We start from the raw sequence: 26,866 nt of genomic DNA, 5'->3' as shown, positions 1-26,866 counted from the left end.
AGAGGAACCAGGATGTCAACTTCTGAATTTATATTTCCACAGATAAAACAAAAGTGAGAGACTCCACCTAACGTAGAGAGACTCCGTCTAATGCAAGCTTTAGGCTACTTGCATTGGGCCTCATTAGCAAAGAAACTAAAAGGAAGTACCCCTGTACAGCCCAGAATAAATCAAAGCAAAATGGGATTTTGATCAATATTAAAGCCCATCGCTCCCAAGGAGGTGCTGCATCAGGTGGCTGAGGGCTTTCCCAGTTGCCACAGCAGCTCCAGTGGAGAGGAGCCGGGGGGCTTTAGGAAAAGCCACCCTGAGCCCCGGCTGCCGCTGCTGGCTGCCCGCAGGCAGTGCAGCACCCGCGGCTTGGCACCGGGGCTCGCAGCTGCCCAGCAACATCCACTCGGAGCCAGAGTATTGCTAGAAACACATCCAGGAAGGGGAGAACAAAAGGGAAGCAAAACTGGAGACCAGCTAATGCTAGGAAGTCTCGGTGTAAGAGAAGCGCATTCAGCTGCCCGTCCCTTATGAATAGCGGTGCTGGAAGATGGATAGCTGCAGCAGCCGGGCTCTTAGGCCGATGGAAACCGAACCGATGGTTATGGCTGAGATTATAATGTGACAGAGAGGAAAAGGGATGTGCAGGAGAAGAAAAGACGGGAGGTGAAATAGAGCTGAAACTTTAACATTGCCTCTGCTTGTTAGCAGAAGGAACCACACAAGCGTGATATTTGACAGCCTGCGTAATTGCAACAGATGTCTACATCGGATAAAGTATCCTCGGCATTAAGTATAGAGGTGGAATCTAAAATGTATAAATAAAAAGAAAACAGCTTCTTAGTATCAGTTTGCTTATGGAGGAGGAGACAATTTGTCTGGTGTTTTATATGCATGGCTATACTTACAGTGAGATTCATTAAAGACCCTTAAAGTGAGACCCTTGAAGAAAACTCAGATCTACTACCTCAAGCGAAGTGGGCTTCAAAAAACTGGATGTCAGACTGTACAAATAAAGTATTAGTTTAGGCATGGTAGACTTTATTTTGGCACTTTAACAAATGCTTTATTTTACAGCAGTGGCACAGCATTTGCCAGAAATTTTCTTTTCTTGGCACAGTTATTTCAAGCAGTTATTTTACTAATTGAATTTCACTATATATTGCACAATAAGATATACCTGTTAAATTCTTACCCTGTTTTTACTTGTTGAACTTGTATGGCTTTGAAAAACTTGCCAGTAAGTATAAGTAATTTAAAAAGCAATATATTAAATATTTTAGCACAGGATAGCATTCGTTTGTTCCTAAATGACCACTGAACTTGGGACAGCGACAAATACAAGTGACGCAACTCTTATCTGACGAGCTACCAGATCTTATTTACAATACATTGCCATTTCTGAGAAGCAGTTCAGCTCGACATCCTGAACGCCTATTTTGGAAATTTCAAAATCAAAAGAGCAGAGGCTAACAGAGCAGAAGACGAAGCCATTTGTCTGTTACAAAGCATAATATAGGGAGGCAGACTATCGTCTTCTCCACATGTCCCTCTATCCAACACCTATCTGTGGTCTAAGCAACAGAGCCTTTTCTCTTCTACTTGGAATATTTCTTTCTTCTCTTATGAGGATATTCCACTTGTCTCAACTCTTCTGCTGGAGTCCGAGCAGAATAAAACAAATTTCTCCAAAAGGCCAGGGTAAAAAACAAACCTGAACAACAAATCAAAAGCTGATATACATAATAAATGAAACTGGGTACTCCTGTGAATTTTACAGTACTGAAAACAACATTTGCAGGAAGAACAGGTCTGTGTCAATACTGCCATTAAATATAATGCAAAGGTTGAAAGACTTATAACTCATGCACCAGATGAAACACTTAAACATTCCAGGCTTTCTCTGCCATTTCAGCAGTAAATCTGGTCCAAGGATCAGCCTTATCAACAGCCTTTGTTGTTGCCTTTCTTTTTTTTTTTTTTTTTTTTTTTTGAAGATCTACTGGATGTACTTTGTGACATTAAAACATAACCAACCAGACATGAAACAAATAACGTACAAAAGTATATCACAATGGAATTTTCAGTATTAGGCCACATGATTTATTCAGTAGTGTTTATGTTCCCGAATTACAATTATGTCTATCCATGTAAGACTACAAAAGTTACCATTAGAATTGTCTGTGCTTATAAAATACCAACATTTTCTTTTACTGTTATATACTCATTAACACCAGTCTGCGACAAGTTACATATAATCATAGGCACTTCAAAGGCTTTAAAAGACGTTTACAACTTAAATGCATTTTTAAAGAACAAAAATTTAAACCCCTACTTGTACCTTCAAATTGCAAATAATTAACAAATACAGTGGCCATAGAAATCTGCAGCAACTTCTCAAAATACTGTTAGAGTCTTTGGGTTTGCTTAGGTTTGTCAGTAGCTTACCTCAAATCTTCCTCACAGGAGATTTGTTTAGTAAGAATACGACTATACAGTTTGTAGTAATAATCCAATTTTACACATTAATTTGCTGTTACAAATCTCACTGAAGCTACAGGTACGCTGAGAAACAATGCAAAGTGTAAAATTGATATTCTGACACTTAAATTTATACAAAGTGGAGGTTAAAGTTTACATAGCTGAAAAATTACATTTACACTAAAAGTTACTGTTATCTGAATTATCTGAAGACAAATTGCACCATGACAACTACAAAAAGGCATTTTTTTTGGAAACAGATAAATTAATGAAATAAAAACTAACTTGTAAGATCAATCTGAGACATGCTGACAAAAATTAAACAACTTTCATTGAACCATAGGATAAAACAATCATTTTCATTATTTTATATTTATGCATAAAGTTTTAAAAATGATTCAGTGAACATCAATGGTTTTATAAAATAATGCTTTGCCACTGTTATTCACAGAACACTGCAAATGTTAAGTTTTAATTTTACATTTTTTAAAGGAATACATGAAAAGTTTTAAATACAATGGGATTTTATCATAAAGGTGCCGTAATGGCTCTTTAATGAAAAAAAAAAAAAGATCTTCATTATTCTATGCAAAAGCTTTATTTAAAAAAGTTCAGTGATCTCATAAATAGAGACACTAATAGGAATTTTATGCATAAAACTCCTTAGTAGGTGCCTTTTGATAGGCAGCACTGGATGGTTTACGTTCACCAAGGTCGTAACTGCCTTCATCCTTCTTTCTCATGCGATATACCAGCAGCAGGATAAGGAAGATTGCGAAAAGAAAACCGATAACTCCGCCAGCAATAACAGCTGTAATCAAAGAAAGAGATTCACAATGTGCCGGAAGAACAGGTTGAGCACCATCTTTCTTTTTCGTCTCACGCAATGAATTTGCCATTATTTTCAAATTGCAGAAAAGGGCTCCCATTCTGAAACCATCTCGATTATTAGCAGCCTGAAATACATTCTGAGAAAGCCTGTTTATTTTAATGAAGGAAATAATTTAAAAGGGCATTCCACCTGCGACTGATTCAACAACCCATATTTCTAAATAAATTATCAAAAGCTCAGCTAACAAAGTTACCAGTATTGCCGGAGCATAAAGTTACCTTCATTTATAATAATAAAACATAAGTTCCTCTCAAACTGATTTTCCAACAGTTGGCATTTTCAGCCTTAAAAGAACTACTTTGTTACACTAGCTAAAAAATGGGTTATTCCTTTTCTCCGTGTGTTCACTTGGTGGCTCTTGACTGAAATGAATTTCCTATTGATGAATAATAGGAGACTACATTTCATGGAGCTGTAGGAATAGAGGCATTACATTCATCACGTACTTGCTGGAGAGTAGAAAGCAACATCTCCAGCTAGACTTCAAGAGCAAACCCACATGCTTCCACTGACGTGGATATTACTGCTGTTTCACATTTCAGTGCTTAGAAGGAAGCGAGGTACAAAACTGTGTGACCTAACACTCCCTTTCAACATCCCCTTCTGAGACATGGGGGAAAAATATATTTGTAAACACAGGTCTTATGTCCCAAAAAAATCACATGTAGAAAAGCCACTGGAAAACACTGGTGGCAAGCCTGTGCCTTCCTGGGCTGTGCATGGAAATGGACCCTCCATATCCTGAGGATGGTGCTCATCCATTCCTCTCCATCCAACCACTTATCCATCCAACCCTGCAGTGAGCTCCTCCCAGGCAGTGTCCACCTGTACCAGACAGCACTGTGCTCCTAAGAGCATTGGTGAGAAACATATTTCTGCACCATAAGCATCAACCCAAATTGCAACTCCTTTTCCAAGCTGTGGAAGCTCCAGATACTGAGTAGGCAACATGCAACTTGTGGGTGTCAAATCAGTTAGCAACAGCCTTTGCTATTGAATAACTCCAGAAGATGCCCATCTCTTTCTCATCAAATCAAACCCTGGCTACCCTCTGCGTATATGTTCAAGAATCTACCAAGAAAACACATGCTGAGTTTGTGTTATTTGATATGGGTGCCCTATATTTTCTGTTATTTTTGGTGAGGTGGACCTTGACAAACTACACCTTACCTGCCAGAACTTCTGTTCTCTGGAATAGGTTTTCTGAATGCTTTTCGGTGAACACGTCAGTGTCATCCCCTGGCTCGTCACTCTTTTTCTTGGCATCCACCTCAGGCCTTTCCTCTTTATCGATTTCTTCAGGTGACTGTAGCACAGAAACAAAAACAGAGCAGCCCTTACAGACAGGAACACTGCAAGTCTGCACAGTCGCTGTTGGCCACAGGCAGCCACAAAACTTTGGTGGCCCCATTCATGTGCTTCACAGTACTGACAGTCACAGCACATGGATTGTTTTCTGACCACAGAAAGCTGTTCTAGACGCTGAAAGTGGATCTAATCATTGTCATGATGTTGGAATGAAAAACACTATCCAGAATTTTAAAACCTCCAAAAATATATTTAGCAAACAGCTGTTAAACATTGTCTATGTTTATAGGAATTTTGGCCTCTGAATGAAATCATCGAATGGTTTGGGTTGGAAGGGACCCTAAAGCCCATCCAGTTCCAGCCCCCTGCCATGGGCAGGGACACCTCCCACCACACCAGGTTGCCCAAAGCCCCATCCAGCCTGGCCTTGAGCACCTCCAGGGATGGGGCATCCACAGCTTCTCTGGGCAGCCTGTGCCAGGGCCTCACCACCCTCTGAGTGAAGATTTCTTCCTAATATCTAATCTAAATCTTACCTCTTGAAGTTTAAAGCCATTACCCCTTGTCTTATCCCTACACCCCCTGACAAAGAGTCCCTCCCCACCTTTCCTGTAGCCCCTTTTAGGCACCGGCAGGCCGCTGTAAGGTCTCCCCGGAGCCTTCTCTTCTCCAGGCTGAACAACCCCAGCTCCCTCAGCCTGTCTTCATAGGAGAGGTGCTCCAGCCCCTTGGTCGTGGCCTCCTCTGGACTCGCTCTAACAGACCCACGTCCTTCTTGTGCTGGGGCCCCAGAGCTGAACGCAGGCTCCAGGTGGGGTCTCACAAGAGCAGAGCAGAGGGGGACAATCACCTCCCTCGCCCTGCTGGCCACGCTGCTTTTGGTGCAGCCCAGGACACGGTTGGCTTTCTGGGCTGCAAGTGCATGTTGCCAGCTCATGTTGAGCTTCTTGTCAACCACCACCCCCAGGTCCTTCTCCTCTGGACTGCTTTCAATCCATCCTCCGCCCAGCCTGTATTTGTGCTTGGGATTGCCCCAGCCCAAATACAAGACCTCACACTCAAAATAACAATTCTGAAATTAATACATCAGATATGTTATACTCAAAACACCTTTGAGGGTAACTTAGAAAATATTACCTATGGTGATAGAAGAAAACACTGAAATACTAAATGGAACCTGGAAAGTATTCAAATCACAGTCAAACCACACAAAGTTTTCCTTTGAGAAGGGAAGTTTCATGTTGAATTTTGGAATAACTCTTTGAAAGTTGTAAAACAGATAGAGCTCAGATTCAAAGGTATCATGAAAAATTGTGTTTTGTGTATCATAATTATTTTTTTAATCTCTCTCTTCTTTCATGAGAAATCCAGCTGTTATTACACAGACTTCCTAGTAGAAATGAAATTGAGCAGCTCTGTACTCCTCTAAAAGGCTGCAGTAACATTAAATCATAGAATTATAGAATCGTTCGGGTTGGAAAAGTCCTCTAAGATCATCTAGTCCAACCTTCAACCTAGTACTGACAAGCCCACCACTAAACCATGCTACTAAGTTCTATGTCTACAGGTTTCTTGAAGACCTCCAGGGATGGTGACTCAACAGCTTCCCTGGGCAGCCTGTTCCAACGTGGCACAACCCCTTCAGTAAATAAATTTCTCCTAATATCCAATATCTCCTAATATTTTATCCTAAATAAATAGTTTGTGTTTTTTTCTTTTTTCAATTGATATAAATCAAACAAAATTAACATCAAGACATCAATGGGGTATAGCAGGACCGTTTTAAATGGTGCTGTCTTTATGCACGCACCTTTGTTTGTGCAGGCATCTTGGTCTGCATTTTCACCGTGGTGGTCTCAGCTCTAGATGCATCACTAGTTGTTGGTAACTTTGGAACTGTTCTGGATGTTGTTATCACTGTGCTATCCTCATCTTCTTCAGCACCTGGAGACAAAAGAGATGACATTTCATTGACTTGTGAAATTCTTCCAGTCCTATTACATTTTTATTACAACTTTGAGGGTAGGTGTGCTCATACAACCAACCCTTGTCAAATGGCCTAGAAAACAATGCCTGTTAAGATAAAAATGTGAGTGCAACCAGTGTGCCCTAAACCATCAGGGGGACGTTTACCCCGGCTGATCCCATTAAAGAGGGAGGGGACCATCAGCTGGATTAAGCAGTAACCAGGAAATTACAATGATGCTTTTGAAACAGAAGAAACCAGTCTGAAAGGAAGGATGAAAAATGCATGAATACTTGTAACAGGGGGAGGAACCCTGCAGTGGAAGCAGCAGCCAGAGCTGGTGAGACCCTGTCTGAGAGGGCCCTGTGGCACCTCCAGGTCTCCCATGGGGACCAGCACCCTGGGGCACAGCAGGGGTGTGTGGGCAGGCGGTCCTGCATGCCCAGACGAGGGGGGCTTGCAACATCTTGGCCTGTGAGGGGGATGTGAGTGTGCAACCAAGTCTGAGTGCACGTGGGAGGTATTGGGATCAGTTGCAGAATGGGCTTGGAAATTTGTAGTTGCATGTTACCATTTTGCAAGTGGCTGATAGTGTGGTTATCCATTGTGTCACTGATATTGATCCTGAAGGTATAGTTCAATGATTGCCAATTAATTGTGTGTCATAAATCACTTGATGCACTTCTTTGATTCTGGTTTGACTTAAACTATGTGAACCGGGCAGTTTTTCCCTGTGATGCACTGCTTTGACAACAAAAATACCCCTCCTCTATAGCAAACCTGTTAAACCCTTAACTATAAAAACCAAGTAGCTTCTGTCTACGAAAATATTGTTACTAGTGTATATTTCAGTCACTAGGAATTCACATATTTCTCAACTCCACATAATGCAAAAGCCTTTTTCTTTTGACATAAAGGCTAAGAGGACAAAAAATTACCTAAAGATGACTTTACATTTCATTTCCTCAACATTCAAAGCCCTGCTGGAGTATGAAGGCTCCTTTAGAATAAGATAATGGACAGGATGGACAGGTCTAATAAATATCCTTCAGTGATACTGGAAGGGAGAAGACACAGACAATAGCCTAAATTATTGCTAGGGCTGAAAGAGGAAAAGAATAGATCTATTCTTGGACCTCTCCTTAGGAATCTCAATGTGTTCTGCTCATTACAGACGACGGTTACCCAAATAACTATCGGGTAATATGTCCAGCAAATGTCTGTAAGAGCAATATCCAACAAATAAAAATATATCAACTTACAACAGAATAGTATGACTCACTTGTTCCAAACTGACTTTTATCTTATTTTTCTAGAGAAAGGCTGAAAATCCAAGCACAAAAGCAGAAGTTTAAATTATGTACATTCAAGCTTTGGAAGAAAGGGTGTTAACAAGACAGTAACTCAGACAACTCTTGTACAGTAGGAAAGAAAACGTGAAATAATTAAAAAAGTAGTATATGAAAGCTGCCATCACAGAATCACCGGAAAACTATTCAGAAATACCAAAATTACAATGCAACCTTCAGAATAAAGACCTCACAACAAGAATCAGGTGCTTTCCTGAAATGCTACTCAAAGATCAAAAACCAACATCCTGCTGCAAAACAAAGGTGAAGAAAGGCATCCAACAGGAACATTTTTCTGTCGTTGCCTCAAGAGTTTTCTTTGAGAAATAAGAGCCCAATGGATAGTTCAGCCTGCTTTACCTTCCAAGTTCCTCCAAATTATACAAGACTTTCACAGTCAGGGAAATTAAAATTTATGATCAGATTAGAGATCTGATAAAACAGACTTTGAGAGTACAGAACTTTTTCTTTCCTTTTTTTTTTTTTTTCTCTCTATGAAATGATAAATCCCATTTAATCACAACTGCTCCTCCGAATTCTTAAATGCCACCTTTGCTTCAGGCAATAGTTCTATATGCCAGATAAAATGGTGAGAGTTACAGGTCTGAAACTCTCTGATTACGGAGGATACAGGTCTCAGGTCTCTCAACAACTGGGTGACTAATCTAACCTCAGCACTGGTTGCTAGACTTGCACCAAAGGGACCCAACTCCTCCTCCGTATGGCCTCAGGGAAGTCCTGACAATCCCCAAAACACCGAGGCTGCTGTCCTCTAGGCCTGACTCAGGTACTGGCTCAGACACATCCCCATAGCTCCTGCTTTATGACTAGTTTTATCTAGACAGGTCTATGCTTGGCATGGAGTAGGTCTAAACAAGAGGAAGGCATTTCCTTTCCTAAGCAGACCATAACATTGTCAGAATTACCTGTAAATAGGACTGGGAGATCAAAACCGAACACAAACAGAAAACCTCTCTAATGCTCTCCACAACATAGGAGTAGAGTTTTATACAGTATCGTGTTCTCTAAAAGTAAAAAAAGCAACAACGACAAAACAGATCAGTCCCCCTCTCCAAATCCAAGTAGAAAAGAAAAATTGTACGGAGTGTCATGAGCATAACTTCATACTAGGCTGTTAAGAGGAATACTGGGAAATGGTCGGAGTATAAGAGTTCACTTCTTCCTCTTGAAAATCACTATCTCTTTAGAAGGTTTCTGGAACTAGCCAGCTTGGAGACAGTGCCGGGTATTAACTGCCTTGAGATCCTCTACAAGTGGATACTGCCCCTTTAGTGACAGCACCACAAGAACCCTGCAGTAATGAAATCCATATCCATCTCTCTCAGCTCCAGTAAAGAGTTGAGAGCTCTCTACCATCTTTTATGCACTGCAGCTTCTTCAGGATTCCCAACTATCTTCACTGTGGACAAAATAGCTCTAGATTGTGCTGTAGTATTGGAAATATCTAAAACAGTCCTCAGTGATGTGCCAACTACTAGCTTGCCCTTGGATAATAGGAACACAAATGCTCCTTAACCCTCTTGCTGCTTGAGAAAACTTGTCAGCAAATCAAGACTGTGCCAGCTTAAGTTACTGCATACTACAAAAAGCCAATGGTAGTTAGCACTCTTACTTGCCAAGTAGCCAGTGATTAACTCTTCCTACCAAACAATCCAAGCATTTCACACTATCTTTTGGCATCACGACTGTTTGCTGTTGCACATCTCCCTCTGGGAGTACTGCCACCATGAGCAAGCCTGGCATAAGTTGGGCACAGACAGACCCAGCATCGATTTCACACCTTCTATCCCTATCATCATCATGACACATACCTGACTGGCACTTTTTTAGCAGGCTTATCTCACTCTGATTCACACGACAAGCCTCCAGCCCAGCCCTTAATCAATACAGCATTAGACAACCAGGGATGACACTATGACCGTAATATTTGTGCCCTATCAGGGAGCTGTAGCTGAAAGAAACAGTGTGCATGCATGTCCTGTCTCTGTTAATTCTCACATGAGGAAGAAAAAAATAAAATCCAAGACTTGAAGAAAGAATAACCATAGACCCACCACCACCCTGCCATCAGGCTCCAAAACTACTGTCCAGCCATGGAGAAGGACTCCTGTTCTGGATTTCTTGGAGGAGCTCCAGCCCTACCACCATAACTGGCCTCCAAGAACGGTCCCCAGCCACAATGTCAGTGTAGACCCAGTTCATCCTGAGATAACTAAAACATTCTCAACTCAGGCTGCTATTGACCAAGAATTATTAGGGTGGGAGAAGGGGAAGCAAAAATCTGAACCAGATTCTGATATGTATTGCACAGACCAGGAACAGCTTAAGAGAAGACCCAAGAATCAGATACTCTTCCAAAGAGCTTGCAGACAAACCTAGTAGAGATGGTGCCTTTCCTGGACATAAGGGTAGTCATAGTGCTTAGCAGCTACTGCCAGGCAAGACCAGAGCTCAGTTAAGATCTTTCATGCCATAGCTAAAAATACCAGTAGTTAATAACATTTCAAGTTGTGTATAAGCAGGAAAACTTTAAAACTATTAGAGAGTGTCCAAAGGAGGACAATAAAGATGGTGAAGGGTCTAGAGGGGAAGACACATGAGGAGCAGCTGAGGTCCCTTGGCTTGCTCAGCGCAGAGCAGAGCAGGCCGAGGGGAGGCCTCATGGCGGCCTGCAGCTCCCTCACGAGGGGAGCGGAGGGGCAGGCGCTGAGCTCTGCTCTCTGGGGACAGCGACAGGACCCGAGGGAACGGCATGGAGCTGGGACAGGGGAGGGTCAGGCTGGGGGTTAGGGAAAGGTTCTGCACCCAGAGGGTGGTCGGGCACTGGGACAGGCTCCCCAGGGCAGTGGTCACAGCACCAAGCCTGCTGGAGTTCAAGGAGTGTTTGGACAACGCTCTCAGACATAGGGTCTGATTTTGGGGTGGTGCTGTGTGGAGCCAGGAGTTGGACTTGATCCATGGGGGTCCCTTCCAACTTGGGATACTGTATGATTCTATGATTTTGTTATTATGCTATATATGAACACATACACTAAAACAAGTGATGATGGAAGAGGCATCTCCTCAGATAAGGACACTGCAAGAAGGAAACAATACACTCATTAATTCACTGCAGATGTTGATACAGGACCACAGGGAAGCAGGCATAGCTCCTTCAAGAACTGTTGACCAAAGGATTCAGACTGAACAGTTAGGTAAATGAAACTGAATGTACATGAAGAATAAAAAGGCTATGAAAGAAAATAAAAGTGGAAAAAAAAAAAAGCAGGCCACCATCACCTTTTTTGATCTCCTTAGAAAAAGCCCTCAGCCAAATTTTAGTTTGAAATGTGTCATACTTACAGTGACATTTGCCTATGTTAATGCCACTTGCAAACCTGCAAGGGCATTAACAGTGGTGCTGACAATTTCTGTCTATCTCCATAGGCCTGGTGGCAGCTAGCAATTTTCATACCAAGGAAAGGAGTCAGCACATTGTCATCTTGGATCTGTTTGCTTGGAGTGGAATTACATAGCAAGAAAACCAATCTTGCGTAGGAAGTCTCTTGCAGCTAGGAACACTACATCACTGAGTATCGAGTAGAGGAAGCCACATTCAACACAGTATGAGGAAAATTCATCGTTGGTACAACCCCAGGACACTTTCAACCTCACAAAATGGAGATAGCAGTAAATATATCTAGACTCACTCCCATAGGTGTAGGCTGTGAGGCTAAGCAGGGGAAAGGGGATGACGATTTCCTTCCCTTTTGAGATTTTTTTTTTCTTAAGGATTGAACATTGCTCAGAAGAGTATTTGAACTTAGACCTCTTCCTTTGTTCAAAAGGATTAGATTGTGGTACTGTCACGTGCTTTCTGGAGGGGTATCCATATAGTCTCAGCTTATAATGAGACTTCTTCGACTTTCTTACAGGAAAGAAAGAGAGATTGCCAGAGGTCGCATGAGGTGCCAGAGCTCTCAATTTTCTTGGTGCGTTATGCACTCCATCTTCCATCCATAGCTCAAGGCTGAGCACAGGAAGGGAGAGAAGAGAAAGTAAAGGCATTACTGTTGGTGATGTCTAGAGGTACTTTCTGTCCTTCAGGATCCGCTTCTTCTACTTAGATGGGTTAAGGAAGTCTGAAGCCAGTTCTTTTGAAGTCTTTCCACTTCAAAAAAAGGGATGCGTTTTGAATCTTCCATATAAGAAATTGCTAAAATGTCACAGACAGATGAAAACAAAAGAAAATAGACCCTTCTCCATAACTCTGTTCATGCTCAACCTATCTCCTTTCCCGAGGCTTACAAAGTCACCAGCACCTGAAGACATGACAGAATGGGATGGCAATTTTCTCAAAGATCAGAATTTTACTTAGACAGTCCTGGGAACTGTATGAAGTCACTGAATTGTAAATTGTCTTCCCTCCTCCCCCCCAGATGAAATCTGAAATTTTCCCTCAAAGATGTCTGCAGCAAGGAGGTCTGATTAAGCCTCTGATCACACTGGAGTGTAAAATTCACCTTGTGGAAGGCTTTAAAATGCTGGGTATCACTCAGGTGACGGTGGCCAATGAGCCTGAATTTGTCTGACAGCAAAATCAGACTTTTGCAGACCTCATTTTAACAAATCTTTGAACCTCCACAAGAAAGGAAAAACAAAAATCCCTCTGAAAAATCTCAGCTGCGGCTTACAACTGCAGCAAAGACAAGGTGCTACAAAAGAAGGGCTTGACCTTTAAAGATTCACAAGTACATATAAACATCGAAAGACAGATTACAAAAAGCACAACACCAAATAAACAAGTAACAAACTTGGAAAATACATGGGACCGCAATAGCACAGCAAATACTAACAGCAACAAGGAAACGTCTCTTCCAGATCTACCATACAATCCTGCACCTAGCTTTTAAAAGCTGGAGTCTCCCAGCCAGTCCAGAAGACGTTCCATAAAGAGGCTTTCTAAGAGAAATGATTAATGAGGTTTCACTGACAGTTTTTTTGAAAAATGATGAGCTACCTACATGCCTCTAATGAGTGTTTAAGTCTGAGAACTCAGTATGTTATGTTTATGAATTTCTTTATCCACTATATGGATGTAATTAACTCAGAGAAAACTGTCATGTGTCTGGCAGTTTCCAGATTTCTAAATTTAAAAGAACAACAACAAATAAATGGACACTGTTTACGTGAACCTGAGAGCATATAAGAAAACAAGATCGCTGCTGCTATGTTTTCATACAGACTGCTAAATTAGCATTATGCCAAGGGAGAAGTAAGCTTTCTCTAATCCTTACTTCTAAACTCCAGAGAGATCTACGCAGAAACAAGGAGGGAGAGCAGAGAGAAAATAACATGCAGGGGGGAGGAGCGAAATGATGCAACTAAGGAGTAAGAGCAGAAAGTTAATATTTAAAACCCAGGCCTCAGGGGTGCTCAGTGCTCTGTAAATAGAGCACTGATGATGATACTGAAAGGATATCCAGCTCATGCAGGAAAACTGCACAGTTTTTCCTTAAACAACTGTATTATTTCTTTTAAAAATCAAATTGTGACATGTTATCTTACCTGAACCTGACCCAGAAGAATAATCATCATCATCAATTGGATAGACGCCTGATGCTTCTTCAACAGAGCTGTTGTCCAGGTATAAATCCTTATCAGAGGTCAAATCTGCTCTCTGGAAAACAGATAAAAGTGAATGGTTAGAAAGATAACAGTTCTCTAGCATAGCAGGCTTAATTTTCTCTCCTATTTCCAAGGTTGATGTTAGTATACTGAACAGTTTATATTTTCAGTTTATGCAACACATTTGTTGAATACGTTAACGAAATTTGTAAAAATCATAGCATAAAAAATATCCAAGGCTACCCAATGAAAACTAAGAAACTATCCAATCTGTGGGAAGCAAGTCTCCTTCAGATCACACTTCATCTCATTAAATGCATGAATGAATAAACAGGATTTGCAATACACTCTGAAGCACTTCTGTATAAAGAAAGAAGCAAATCCCAGGGCTGAAACCCTCTGTCAAGACCTCAAGTATACAAATCTAAGGGCTGTCATCTGAAGTCAGTCATTCGATCTCAAATGGGAAGCAATAAGAGTGCGTATCAGGAAACGTCTCTGATGTACATCGAGCCAAACCTCGCTAAACTCTTTACAAGTTAGAATGAACAACAGGGCCTACAAAATACAAATATTTAAAAGACAATGCTGTTGATTAAGGATTATGACATTTCCAGATGGATCGATAGCACATCTACCAAATTCTGGTTAGGCGACCTACCTCAATTTCTAAATCGAGGCCTCTCTCCTAAAATTTAGCTTTAGCTTCAACAGGCTATAAAAATTGGCTTCTTGTGACTTCCACCACAAGTCTACAAGTTATTTCCCCACAAAAGACAGATTCTACTGTAATGAGCCACCAATAGAACAAGGTGTCAATAATCACTTTAGACTGACAATTCGGGCTTTGAAAGATTAGAAATTGTCTTCCTCCATAGCAGCTTGTGATTCCTCAGAGCATAAACTGCCCTATGGCAGCTATGTGGTTTTGATTACCAAGAATGTACCTGCCTCTCTGACTGCTAGTAATTTCACCATCATTTTTTTGTGAACATGTTTGCCACAACTCGTTGAAAAAAGGAGAAGTATGGCAGTTGCCAATGGAGTTTTTTCAGGAAGCACTTCTGTGCTGTGCGGGTGACGAGCCCTGGCACAGGCTGCCCAGAGGCTGTGGGGTCTCCTCCTTGGAGCCCTTCAGAAGCCGCCTGGACGTGGTGCTGGGCACCCTGCTCTGGGTGTCCCTGCTTGGGCACGGGTGGCACCGGGTGGCTCCAGAGGGCCATGCCATCCTCAGATGTCCTGGGATTCTGTGAGTTATAAGGCAAAGTGCAATATTACGCCAACATGCATCTCACATAACCACCCAAAACTCCATTCTGAGTCCCAAGAGTTTCCAACTGTGATTGCTTTTTACTGCATGGCATTGATTGGCCATTTTATTCAACAAAATATTCACTACAGCTTTCCTAAAGAGGTACCAAACTGTGAAAGGTGTAACTCACGTATAAGACGACCCAAATCTGAGTTTCCAAGGTAACTCTTTCCCTTCAGGTGAAAAAAATAAGAGTGTATCAGAGTGACAGACCTTTGCACTGTCAGTACCTAAGGCTCTTCTAACAGCTCTGAACTAAAACAGTATTACCCTTTTTTTCTTCTAAAGAGGAGAAAAATAAAATGGTGCTTGGTCAAAGTCTGCTCTTGGTACTGCACCTTTTACCTGTGGGATATGGGGTGGGGTGACGGATGGACGGACGGACACACGGCGACTGTTTTTAAGATAGGTTTACAAAAGGCCTGCTCTCAGCTGCTGCTTCTAGTTCACACGGTCTGCCTACAGCTGGCTGCAGTCCAAAGCAGAAATTCAAGACGATGTCTGGTCACCATCAAGTGACTTAATTCCTTTAAAAGATGTCTCCAAAGGAAGCCTTCAAGTGCCTCGGTAGGTGCAAAGATGGTATTGTAATTAAGACTCAGCTGAGACTGCTTCCGTATAGGAAAACAACTCCCCAGTGCAGGACAAATATCCTGCTATTGATCGGACGGCGACAATGGAACAAGCCACTTCACCCCGTTTTACTCTCGGCCACCATCCCAGTAAAAACAGCCCACTCCTCAACATCAGGCAGGAAAAAACAAAACATTATTAAAAGGAAATGCAGGTGGCTGGCAATGAGCACAGAAAAGACACACAGTATTGAAAAGGTATCAAGGATAATAAATATTACCAACTCCAAGCTGAGAAAAAAAAATATGATCTACCTGTAGAAATTTTGTAACAATGGAAATTACCAATAGGATTTGGCAAAGGCTGAGAAGCCGCCTGGGTTTGCAAATGCTAATGAATGAAAATAGGTCTGCGTGAGAACAGAGGCATCCCAAATCCATACCCGGAATTTTTACTATTGAATAAAAATACAAACTTAACAATCAACTTATTCCCCAGGCCATTTCCCAATTCTGTCTGTATCAGAAGCAAACTTAGCAGAATTGAACAAACAACAATAAAAAAAGAGAAAAAAACAAATCAAACAACAACAACAAGCAAATGCCCCTCCTCTAAAACAAACAACCCTGTTTTGTTGCTCTTCCCAGCCTCACAGGAGTCGTCAAAGACTGAAAAGACCCCGGACAAGTTCTTCCAAAGACTCGGTTTCTGAAAGACAGCTCAGCAGCCAACCAAACCCAGCCCAAGCTTTGAGTGGCCTAGTCAGCCAGGCTCCCTACCATCATATTCACTCCATTTCTTTCAATGAATTATGGCTTTTTGGCTGCCAAAAGCTTTCTTTTCTAGCTATGCCGAGATGTTCGTAAGCTTTAAATCAGCTGAAAACAGAGGAACAGAAATGGAAGAAACGCCTGGGTAGTTTTCAGCAGTAATTTTAGCATCCATTGTCTTTTATTCTGGGGATGCAAAGGACATACAGTGTGAAAAATTATTGAATATCTTGTGTTGTGGGTGGCACGACTCCATCAGAATGAGAAAGCTGTTCCCCACAGACTCTTATAGATCTAGTACACTGTTTACTATATGGAGAAAAAAATGTTAGAGTGAACCCCAAGTGCACCCAGATTAGACCTCAAGCTCCATCTGAGGAAGACGCTTTGCAGCTTCTCTGGACAGAAAGTCCCTCGTTTCAGCCCATTTCCATTATGAATGGTCTCTCCTGTGGAACCTGGGCAGGACACAAGCCCCCTCTCAAAGCAGAAGGGCAAAGAAGCAATCCCTGGCTTAAAAATCCCCGGGCATTGGCACGGACAAATGCACTGCACTGTCCCCGTGTAGTCTCTCTGCAAGCTGGCTACCAGAGTCAGGATGGGAGCATCCCCTCTACACCCTCAGCTTGTGTCTCCTTTCCCAGTTGCTCAGCAGCACACAACTCCTTTAGCCTACTTGGAACAGAAATTGTCTTAAGAAATAATAAGAAAAAAAAAGAGTTAACATTTTTGCACAGACATTAAAAATAATTCTGTGGAGATTAAGCTTAGAAAAATGAGAGCCAGTTAATAGAAATAAAAGAATACATCGTGGTGCTTAAGTGAATATCAAGCACTGAAGCTAAACTTCGCAATTTTATGCTATGTAAAATGAATTTGATTTAATATTTGCTCGACAAATGTTTTCTTGCTTGTCAGCTGGGAATCCATGGGGGCCCGTGGACCAATTCCAGGGTGTCCACAAAAGATAAGTTGGAAAAATGAGCCTATTGTCAGCATGCTTGCACAGAGAAAGGTCTGTAGTAGCACTTTAATGCATTTAGGAGAAAAATAACTTTGCAAATTCTAACTCCATGAATCTTCTGTAAGTTACTCTGAAGGCCAAATATTTAAGGGGCTATTTCCCATGGCTAACAATTGAATTGATGGCCCTCGTGTCACTTTTATGTAACAGCATTATTTTCAGTTCTATTAAAACGGCAGGAACACCAGGCAGGGATGTCTATGTTATCAGTCCTTTAATCTGGCCCTGAAGCCACAAAAACTGCTCATTACCTCTTGACAGAGATTGCATTCTCATCCATCATTGTTATCCCACTTACTTTTTTATTCCAAGAATATAATGCTGCAAAATCCTGTGACCTGAATACTTCACATACTACATGCCAACGATCACTGATTCCTGTCTGGTTATTGACTATACTGGCATAAAATCTAAATCTCATGGATGTAGTGCAGATTAGCACCCATCAAGTACTAAATAGAAGATACTCCCATACCAGTTATATGCTGAATTTGAAATCTCAAAGTCTTTATTTTAGTAAAGCTTAAATTTGTAATGATTTTTAGGTTAATAGATTCAGGATCATCCAGGACATCCTAAAAATAAAAAACAACAACAACAACAAAAAAACACCTCTCATTCTGGCACAAAATGAGAGGAAACAAAAAAAACCCCTGATTCAACTTCTTATGAAAGGCATAAATCATCAATCAAAATTGTGATGGCAAAAATTAAAAACAATCCTCAGACAGCAGTAGGGCTGGAAATGGATGGCACACATTTATTGATGTATTTTAAAAAAAAAAAGTAAAGATTGCCCTGTACTAGCCATTCCCTTTTGCAGGCCTGTTGTTACAGTCAGTCCTCCCATTATGTGGGGATGATTTAGGAGCAAGACATTAAAGACATGTATGCCATAAGGACGAAGCCAAGAAAGCTGGTGTGAGGAGCAGTGGAGAAGAAAGAGGAGGAAGTCATGTCTACCACGCATGTCGTGGCTGTTTGAAACAGCAATGAGTAACTGACATATGGAAGGAAACATTTTATTACTTACAGATGCACTCAAATTTCTCTCTCTCCCTTTTTTGGTATATCTATGGGATAGAGAATTTGAGGTTTGCAGCAAGGTTATTAATGGTACACTGCCTCCGTTTTTCCCCAGATGGAAATCTTTTAGATGTAACCCGTTTAGTATGCACAGAACCAGACTAATATTTTAAAAGTGATGTTATATCACAAATCTCTAAGCCAGAAGGCTCTAAAAATTTGCAAGCATTACAGCTGTTGATTAGTCAGAAATCTTGTATGTAAGGAGGAGAAAGGAAAACACATTTTCCTCTTCTATTAGCAGATTGTGCTGTTCAATTAGCGCAGGTATAAAAGTATGTTCAGCTGGTGATTCTGAATTCATCAAAGTGAGTTACCATCCATATATACTACCTTTTTGGAAAGCTAAATACGTGCATAAATTCATCTAAAGCCTGAGGGCCACTGCACAAACTCCCACAGAAAGCTGGAGAAAAGAAGGAAAAACTGTGCTTCCTTGTAAGCTTCCTGCAAAAGGACTATGATCCGTGTCCTAACAGACCTCAGCAACAGGTGCTGATCCCAAAGCCAGCAGGCATCTTGCTAACGCTGCTCGCTGTTTGTCTTTCCTCATTACACCAGGAAGGCTGGTGAGACCGTTCCCTAAAGAGCTTGTTAACTTGATCCAGGAATAAAAGTCATGATTGCTCAGAGAAGCTGTGGATGCCCCATCCCTGGAGGTGCTCAGGGCCAGGCTGGATGGGGCTTTGGGCAACCTGGTCTGGTGGGAGGTGTCCCTGCCCATGGCAGGGGGCTGGAACTGGGTGGGCTTTAGGGTCCCTTCCAACCCAAACCATTCTGTGATTCTATTTGAAACAAGAAACTACTTTTTCCCAGAGAAACGTGTTACCCAGAGGTCATACTCTTCCTGCCATTTCCATCATGTTGCTTTTCCCAGGGACGAGCTGCTGATGGCTCCGACAGTGCTCACCCCCCTCCTTCAGCCTGAGCACCCGTGTGGCCTGCCTGCACCCTGCTACCAACACAAGATTTTGAGGGAGGTTTGTACATTATGAGATTGGACTCTCCAAGAATATTTTCCACCAAATGTCTTATTACGGATGCCCTTCTTTCCATTCAATGATATGTCCTACAGCTGGGCACAGAAGAAAGGGGAAGGAAAGAAGTACTACTATCGAGGTAGTCCTTACTATTTCCTTTCAAGGTTGTGGTGGCCACTTTTAAGCACTCACAGGCCAAATTCTTCTCAACAAAAACCAACTGTAATGGGACCTTAGGCAGAAACAGTGGTGATGTGGGTTACAAGGGTGGACTGCTATGGGATTTAAAAAAAAAAATCGGATGCTAATAAATAGCAGTGTAATTTATGCACAACGCTCTGAGGGGTCCCCATTTTCTTCCTTGGAGACACCATGCTGCCTGCACAAGGGTGATGTTAGCGGGGTGGGTATTGGCCACAGGAAAGCTGCCCTACACAACAGTTAGGGCAATTGCAATCATAGCAGAAGCCTTCTTTCCATAACAACAGGCATTGGACTGAATTTTGCTAGTTTCAGAGCCAGCGTTTCGTAGGGACACGACCATCTGCTTTGCTCATTTCCCCTGAATCATTTCTGACACAGTAGCCATCTCCCAGCTCTACCTCGGCACTGCACGAAACCCCGTAAGCGCTCCCCAGGGCCGCAGACTTTCAGTGCCAGTCCTGCTCGTCCGCAGAGGCGATGTGAAAACCAGCCTCACGCCGGGAACTGCCTGTACCGCCATGCTCCGTTCCCCTGCCTCCCCCACCATCGTTTTTGGCCAAGGAAACAACACGGTTGGATTTCAGTGACTCATTCCGGTACAGCTGATTTCCAAAAGGGGTTTTTAAAAGCATAGAGGACGTTCGCTGCCCTTCCTCAGGTAAGGGTAAAACAGCACCTCGGCTTTGTACGAGCATCCCTACTAAACCCAGCACCATCAGCAGCCCGGCCTGGTGCGGCCTGGTGTGGCGCCGGCACCACACACCAGAAAGACTATTCACGCTGCTTGGGCCTCGTGTAGGAGAACTTCCTGATGCTGCACAAAACCATAGCTCCGGGCTTCGAACCTCCCCTGATGGATGAAGAAAGCATCTGACCATTTGTGGTGGCTGAGGAAAAGCGTCGAGCCCAAAATAAACACAAGTAGTGAAAAGCACCTCGCTACCGCGAGCGCTCAGCAGCGGGAGTCTACCCAACGAGCTGATGTACAGAGATTGCCTGACGTCGGAGCCAAGAGTCAAAATATGTGTGCTTTTAAGATGCACACAGTCTGTTACGCCAGGCTAATTACCAAAACAGAGGCATATTTGACAGCGACAGAATTAATAAAAACAAATTTCACTGGTGTCAGGCATTTCGGCAGCCTCGTAGCTCGTGCTGAAGAAGACAACACCATAGCCACGGTGCTCACGGGGAAATACCTGAAGGCAAAGAGCACCCCAGGGTGAGGAGACACGAACAAGCCACCGCCATCCCAGCCACCCTTTGCTGACGGCCACATACCAAAGCAACGTTGCAGTCGATAGATTGCAGTTCACACTCTAACAAAGTCACAGAAACTTGTGTGTCTGTTTTCTAACAATCATCTGCGCCTTCAGAAATATTCCCAAATGTGCGATTGCATGCCGTATGGTACATTATGTGACAACAGAACTTAAAATGATAACAGAACTTGTTCAAGCTTAATTGGAATTGGTTTTCTTCCCATTAGAAAGACTCACAGATCTCTATAGCGAGTCTTTGGCCTGCTTACAGTTTTGGAGCTGAGGCTTGTCCTGCCTTGAGGAGAAAGATAAATGTCCTCTAACGTTCTGGCCTGTTTGAGGTAAATTCCAATGGAAAAAGCTTCTATCTTTCCACTTCTTCTCACAGCATCTGACTTCCAGCTGTGCACCATTTATCCACTAGATCAAACTTCTTCTCTATTAACCCAATTCCTCGTCCAGTAACTGTGCTGCCCAGGGTGGGACGGAGGGCGCTATACAAAGATGCAGGAGGGAGGCAAGCACTGCAGCAGGTAGGGATAGAGCTTTCATTTTTACCATGAGTACCAATTTGGGACAAAGAACAGAACAAAGAACTTGCTCCATGCACTCCAGCTGCAACAGATATTTAGAAGGTGTGTAACAGAGATCACTCCAGTTATCCAACAGCCCTCCTAGGCTATTCAACCAGGCTTTAGCCCACTTGAAGATGTATTAAAGGACCACTGTGCAAGACCAGAGGTGGGTCTGCCCCTACAAGAGATGCCTTCATTACCCACCCTGCAGAAGATACCTACCTCTTTATTTGGTTATACAGAATCTCCTGAAACAACAAAGCTCTGCCTCTCTGTGCCTCTGCCATTGCTATACCCCAGTCAAGAGCAGCTCCTCACTAGGGCAGTCTTCTCAGCTGTCCCATAGCCTTAATCCACAACTCGGCAAGTAAAAGTTACCTAGATTACAGATATGCTGAAAATGCTGAAACTGATGCGTTTTATTTTTTTTCTACGGCACTCAAAACTTCCTGCTGTTCTAGGCCCCAGAGGGGAACAGGAGCTGTGTGGTCAGACCCCCTCCGCAGAGGCTACAGGGTAGGACCAAGGAACCCTCCTAATCCAATTGCCATATAGATTTACTCCAACCATTACTTAGGAATGATGGAGCATAAGGCAAATCTGATATAAACAAACAAAACTACAAACAAACAGTGCTGCTGTGCTGTTTACATGAAGCCCCTGATTTTATATGATTTTGGCATTCCCTGACTCTACCCCAGCAGGCCATTCTCTCCGTGAAACCGAGAACCGAACACTGCAGCTTAATTGTCTCCTTTACCTTGAAAACCTCAAGACTGCTTAACAGTCAGGGTAGAGTATGAAGCAATTCTAGCTTCCCACGTAAAAGTGAAAGTTTAACGCCAAAGTTTCTCTGGGAATCCCAAAATTAAAAGATTCAAAGCTCTTGCAGCCTTCATGCCAAGCCATCAATCAGTACAAAGAACAGTTTATTCTTCAACTCTGCCTTTGACGTAGGCACAGTATAACAGGGAAACTATTTTAGGTGGGCTACAGCTGAATCAGCTTCCAAAGTGCTACTCCAGACTGAAATATGAAAGGGCAATGTGCCGGCAAACCGGCATCAGCAGCTAGCAGCCAGCAATGTGCATCACAGATTGATTTATCTCAATTAGCATAGCAATTTTCTGCACGTTTCCCAAAAAGCACTGATCAGTTTCACCAAAAATAGGATCAAAAACACCATGCAAATCGTTGTCATGGCTCAAAACGCTAATCAGTTTCTTCAGGACACATCAGCCAATGTGCAGACAGGTTAAATTTAAGGCACAGCCGTGACCGAGAAGCTAAATGTGTTCCTTTGAAAGCGCTGAATGAAGAGGTTAGGGTATCTTCAAATCGCTCGTCACCAGCCTGACCCTAATGGGAGACGCAGGTAACTTTTGCAATCCAGGTCCTAACTACCCGTACCTGCCCCGGTCAGTGCTTTTGATGTGCGTTGGCTTTTCCATCCACGCCTCCCCTTTCCTTTTATGCTTTACCCATCCTTCTTCCTAATCAATCAGAGGAACGAACACATATTTTCCTCCCTCCTCTCGAGAATGTGTATGAATGATTAAAGCTGCCAGGGCAACCTCCCTGGCATGCATGCCAATAACTTCCCACCTAATAGCCTTTCCTCTGCCTCACTGCCCTGGCCCACTGGTGATTACTGCAATCCCTTGAAGTGGTCAAATTGCAGGGCAGCCCCCATGGAAACCTATTTGGAACTGTTCAAGCTCATACCAAAGAATGATGTTTTTAATACAGGTTGTTCTTTTTCGAGCCCTACAAAAGCAGCTGTAATCAATCGTAGTGGGAGCACTGCAAACCTCCACCAGTTTCAAAAGCCCCATATTGATTCCTTTCCAGTCCGTGGATTTAAACAAAATAACCCCATGTGAGGAGTCCGCAATCAACTAACATGAAACCGTTTAAATTAAGATATTTTTGCCGCTAGTAGCAGCAATTTGCAATAAGCTATCTCAATCAATTAAATTCCTTTAGAATGAACAGGCAGATTGCATATAAAACAAATACATTATTCAAGTTACATTGAACGCCAATTAAATATTACCAGTAAAGATTATGCATTGCACCTGAAGCTTGTCAAAGGTGATAAGGAATCAGGCTTCACAGTTTAAAGACTGATTATTTGCACTTCTTGAATGCAGCACGGTGAGCAAGCATAACCTGTTATTCAATAGACAATTAGTCGTTGAACAACAAGGTCCACGGACCTCAGCGAGCACTTCTGTTTCCCAGATATAGTCAGCAGACTCTGGTGACGTTCCACCAAAGCTCTCTGCAGGTGAAAAACAGCCACTGGTAGATCTGAAATCTGTTTGATCTTTCTAAAATTGTGTGCTATCATAGCAATTGCCTGAAGGAATTTCCCCCTTTCCAGCAAACATGTGCAACGCATTTCAGAAGATGGTCATAAACTGCTCTAAACTAAGAGAAACCCTGGACCCTCTAGAACAGAGATGGATGCTGGTGGTAACACATCAATATCCCGGGCTCACTAGGCTCTTACTTAAGGAAAGTAAAGCTCCAGCAAGCTTTAAGAATGCTTAGATGAAATGCTATACTCTCAGTTTTGTTTCAACAGGATATACAGGCTGTGCCCTCAACATGAGAGAAAAGAATCACCTTTTAAATAAATATCTTAAAAAAACAAACAAACCACAAATCAATGTCTTTTATATTACTCTGGGTGCTGACAAACAGTGAAGATTTTCCACCAAAAAATGGTACCTAATAATATAAAATGCAAATTGAACTGCAGTTTAGTGTGACCTTCGTGTAAACCAGCAGAACACACTGCATATGCTGTCTTCTTCGTTGGGTCCACAGAAATGATTGCTTCTGCATGTGTTCAGGTAACTATTTCCACCTGGTCAGGTGGTGGCTGGAAGTGCAGAGCTGAGGGATCAGTTTGTCCTCTGGCAGAACGGATAAATCGAAAATCGGGTTAAGTTAGGTCAGGAGAAGCCAAGCAGACAAATGGTATCACTGCTGCTTTCTGCTTCTCGGACAGAAACAGCAAGCAGAAGACACGAAGAGACCAGGTTCATCCTCGTGAGATACCACTTTGTATCCCAGATCCCCAAACCGTAAGACAACAAACAACTTTATTGTGTTTCCAGGTGCCAACCAGTCTAACACCCACTCATCTTACTGGTCTACAAGATTAAGTTGTTGGATTCGGCGCTCTGATCCCATCTTACTTCACTGAATTTCTGCTACAAAGGCTCGGTGTTCATATTCCCTTTGATGTGTACAAAGATAAGAGACGAATTTACTTCAGATGGGATAAAACATCGCTCTAATAACTTCTTCTATAAAAGTGGTTGAGTGAAATCAGAGATACGGCAGCTTGCACAGGCGGCACGGCATCAGGAGCAGTCTTCTGTCTGGTATGCTGCCCTTCAGGCACGGCTCCCCCGCTTCCACCAGGGAGAAGAAAAGACTGGGACACCCTGGCAAGCCCGCCCGGCTCCCCAGCCCGGGACGACAGATGGGGTGGGCTCCCTGCCTGCAGCCCCAGCCAGCTTCCCAGCCAGGCGGCTGGGGAGAGGAAGAGAAAATGAATCAGGTAGTCTGCTGTGAACATATAGGAATTGCTCAAATTAAAAGTTTCAGCTGGAATTACACAAAAGGGCCACCCCTTCAGTGAGTTATGATTTTTCATTTTAAAGCACGGGCAAGAAAGCTGCTGCTTCACCTGGAGGACCACAGAAATGATAACGAAGTTCCTCCCAGTTATCATGACTGCCTACCTTCAATGAAAAATGGCTAAATTAAGCTTTCTTCATATTGATTACCTTCAGATGGTGCTGTAAAAATAATCCTATATACAACAGAAAAAAAAGAATATATTCCCTTCCACAACGAAGGGAAATTTGCTTCCCTTGATTTAAAGGAAAGTAAGCCAGGTAAGTTGTCTGACAGCATTTTTGACAGTCATAGACCTGACTGAAGAGTAAAACACAACAAAGACTCTTAATTATATTTAATATTTGTCAACAAAGCACTAAACAACTCTTTCTTTCTCCTAGCATTCATACTTTAGATCAGAGATCTGCTGAAGGGAACAAGGATTTCACTATTTCTACAGCCAAACCCTGACCCTTCATAAAGATGTCCCAACACCATCAATACGAGGTTAGCAGCACTCTGCAATCTCTACTGCCTGATCAACAGTCTAAAGCTTTTAAAAATCCATATGCCTACAAAACCTCCTGGAGCTGCTGCACATTGAGGATTTCACAGCATTATTGACCCGGGCAGCCTCTTTATCCTCTGTAAGTTATTTTAAGCAACTTTCTGCCAGCAAGCAAGTCTCTTTGTTAGGCTTTGCCTGTATTATTGCTAAAGCCCTGCTTACAATACAGCACAAAACGGGGAGGTACTGAGCAGAAACCAGAAAAGGGTCTGTCAAGTTCCATTTTAATTTTTATTTTTCCTTATTTTCGTGATACACTTCTAATATCCTACAGATCACTGCACTGCTGCCAGGAGTCTGGCTAACCACTTAAGCTGCCTCCTGTGAGGGGGCAACATGAATGCACAGCAGAAGAAACAGACCAAATCCACGTCTTTTCTAGAGCATGCAATTTCATTTGTACACTTTTTTTTAGTATCTGTTGTAGAGAAACAGAAGCTAGAAAATGTGTTTACCTACTCAGTAAAAAAAAAAAACACAGCACCTGGCTTGGGAGGTGAGCAAGTGAAGAGGAAAAAGAAAGGTAAATTTCTCATGCTTCGAACTCAAAAAAACCAACAATAAGCATTACTCTTAAATCCCTTGTCAGAGAAAGGTCGCCAGTTTGAGGACCGTATTTCTGTGGCACGGTAGGAAAAGCAAACCTCAACCCTCCACACATCAGCACACATCAAAAAGCAATCTCAGTCTTCTGCAGGCTCGAGCCTGGCGGTATCAACCGAGAAGCCAAGTGCCAGCACAGCAGTCTTCCCTGAATTATAACCGATGGATGGGCACAGGTGAGCAGCCTATTCTCCTCACTGGGCATGCCTTGAGAGCTTCCCTCTCTCTCCTCCCCTCCCAAATTATCAAGGCACATCCATGCTTCCTCTACCTTCCTACTGAACAGGAATACTTATATGGTGAGCAACTCTGGGCTTGGGGTCGAGTCAATGCTCTTCCCATGGGTCTGCCCACCAAGGTCACATCCCGCAGCTGAGACCGCTGAGCTGGAACGTGCGCCCGCTGCCCCGGAGCTGCGCTCTGTGCATTGCTGCGTCAGCAGGGCTCTTGGGCTTCCTATCAACAGCACTTCACCGCGTGGAATAATCATGTAAATCGTGACGGCTGAGGAGAACTTTCAGCTCTTCGACAGCAATATCCTCCAGCAAATGCAAAAGCAGGGAAAAGGCTGCAACAAGGACAGTTTTAGCTGCCACGGCTATTTGCCTACGAGTCCGCACGCTATCTACAAAAGCTCTTCCTTTCACTTCTAAGT

At 42.7% G+C, this 26,866-nt stretch overlaps 1 protein-coding gene across 1 annotated transcript in view; it reads right to left on the bottom strand.

Annotated features, from left to right (window-relative positions):
• Nucleotides 1-2,071: 2,071 nt before the first annotated feature.
• The window catches only part of SDC2 (syndecan 2), a 58,385-nt gene continuing 33,590 nt past the window's right edge, over nucleotides 2,072-26,866 (bottom strand). The window contains exons 2-5 of the mRNA XM_040546593.1: nucleotides 13,556-13,667; nucleotides 6,483-6,616; nucleotides 4,535-4,670; nucleotides 2,072-3,283 (exon numbers count right to left, since the gene is read on the bottom strand). Of these exons, the coding sequence (XP_040402527.1) occupies nucleotides 3,120-3,283; nucleotides 4,535-4,670; nucleotides 6,483-6,616; nucleotides 13,556-13,667 (546 nt within the window). The 3' untranslated portion in view covers nucleotides 2,072-3,119. The remainder of the gene's footprint in view (nucleotides 3,284-4,534; nucleotides 4,671-6,482; nucleotides 6,617-13,555; nucleotides 13,668-26,866) is intronic.

The sequence above is a fragment of the Cygnus olor genome, chromosome 2, assembly GCF_009769625.2.
Source record: "Cygnus olor isolate bCygOlo1 chromosome 2, bCygOlo1.pri.v2, whole genome shotgun sequence".
Lineage (NCBI taxonomy): Eukaryota > Metazoa > Chordata > Aves > Anseriformes > Anatidae > Cygnus > Cygnus olor.
The sequence above is the reverse complement of the archived record's forward strand: the minus strand, read 5'-3'. Positions and strand labels throughout refer to the sequence as shown.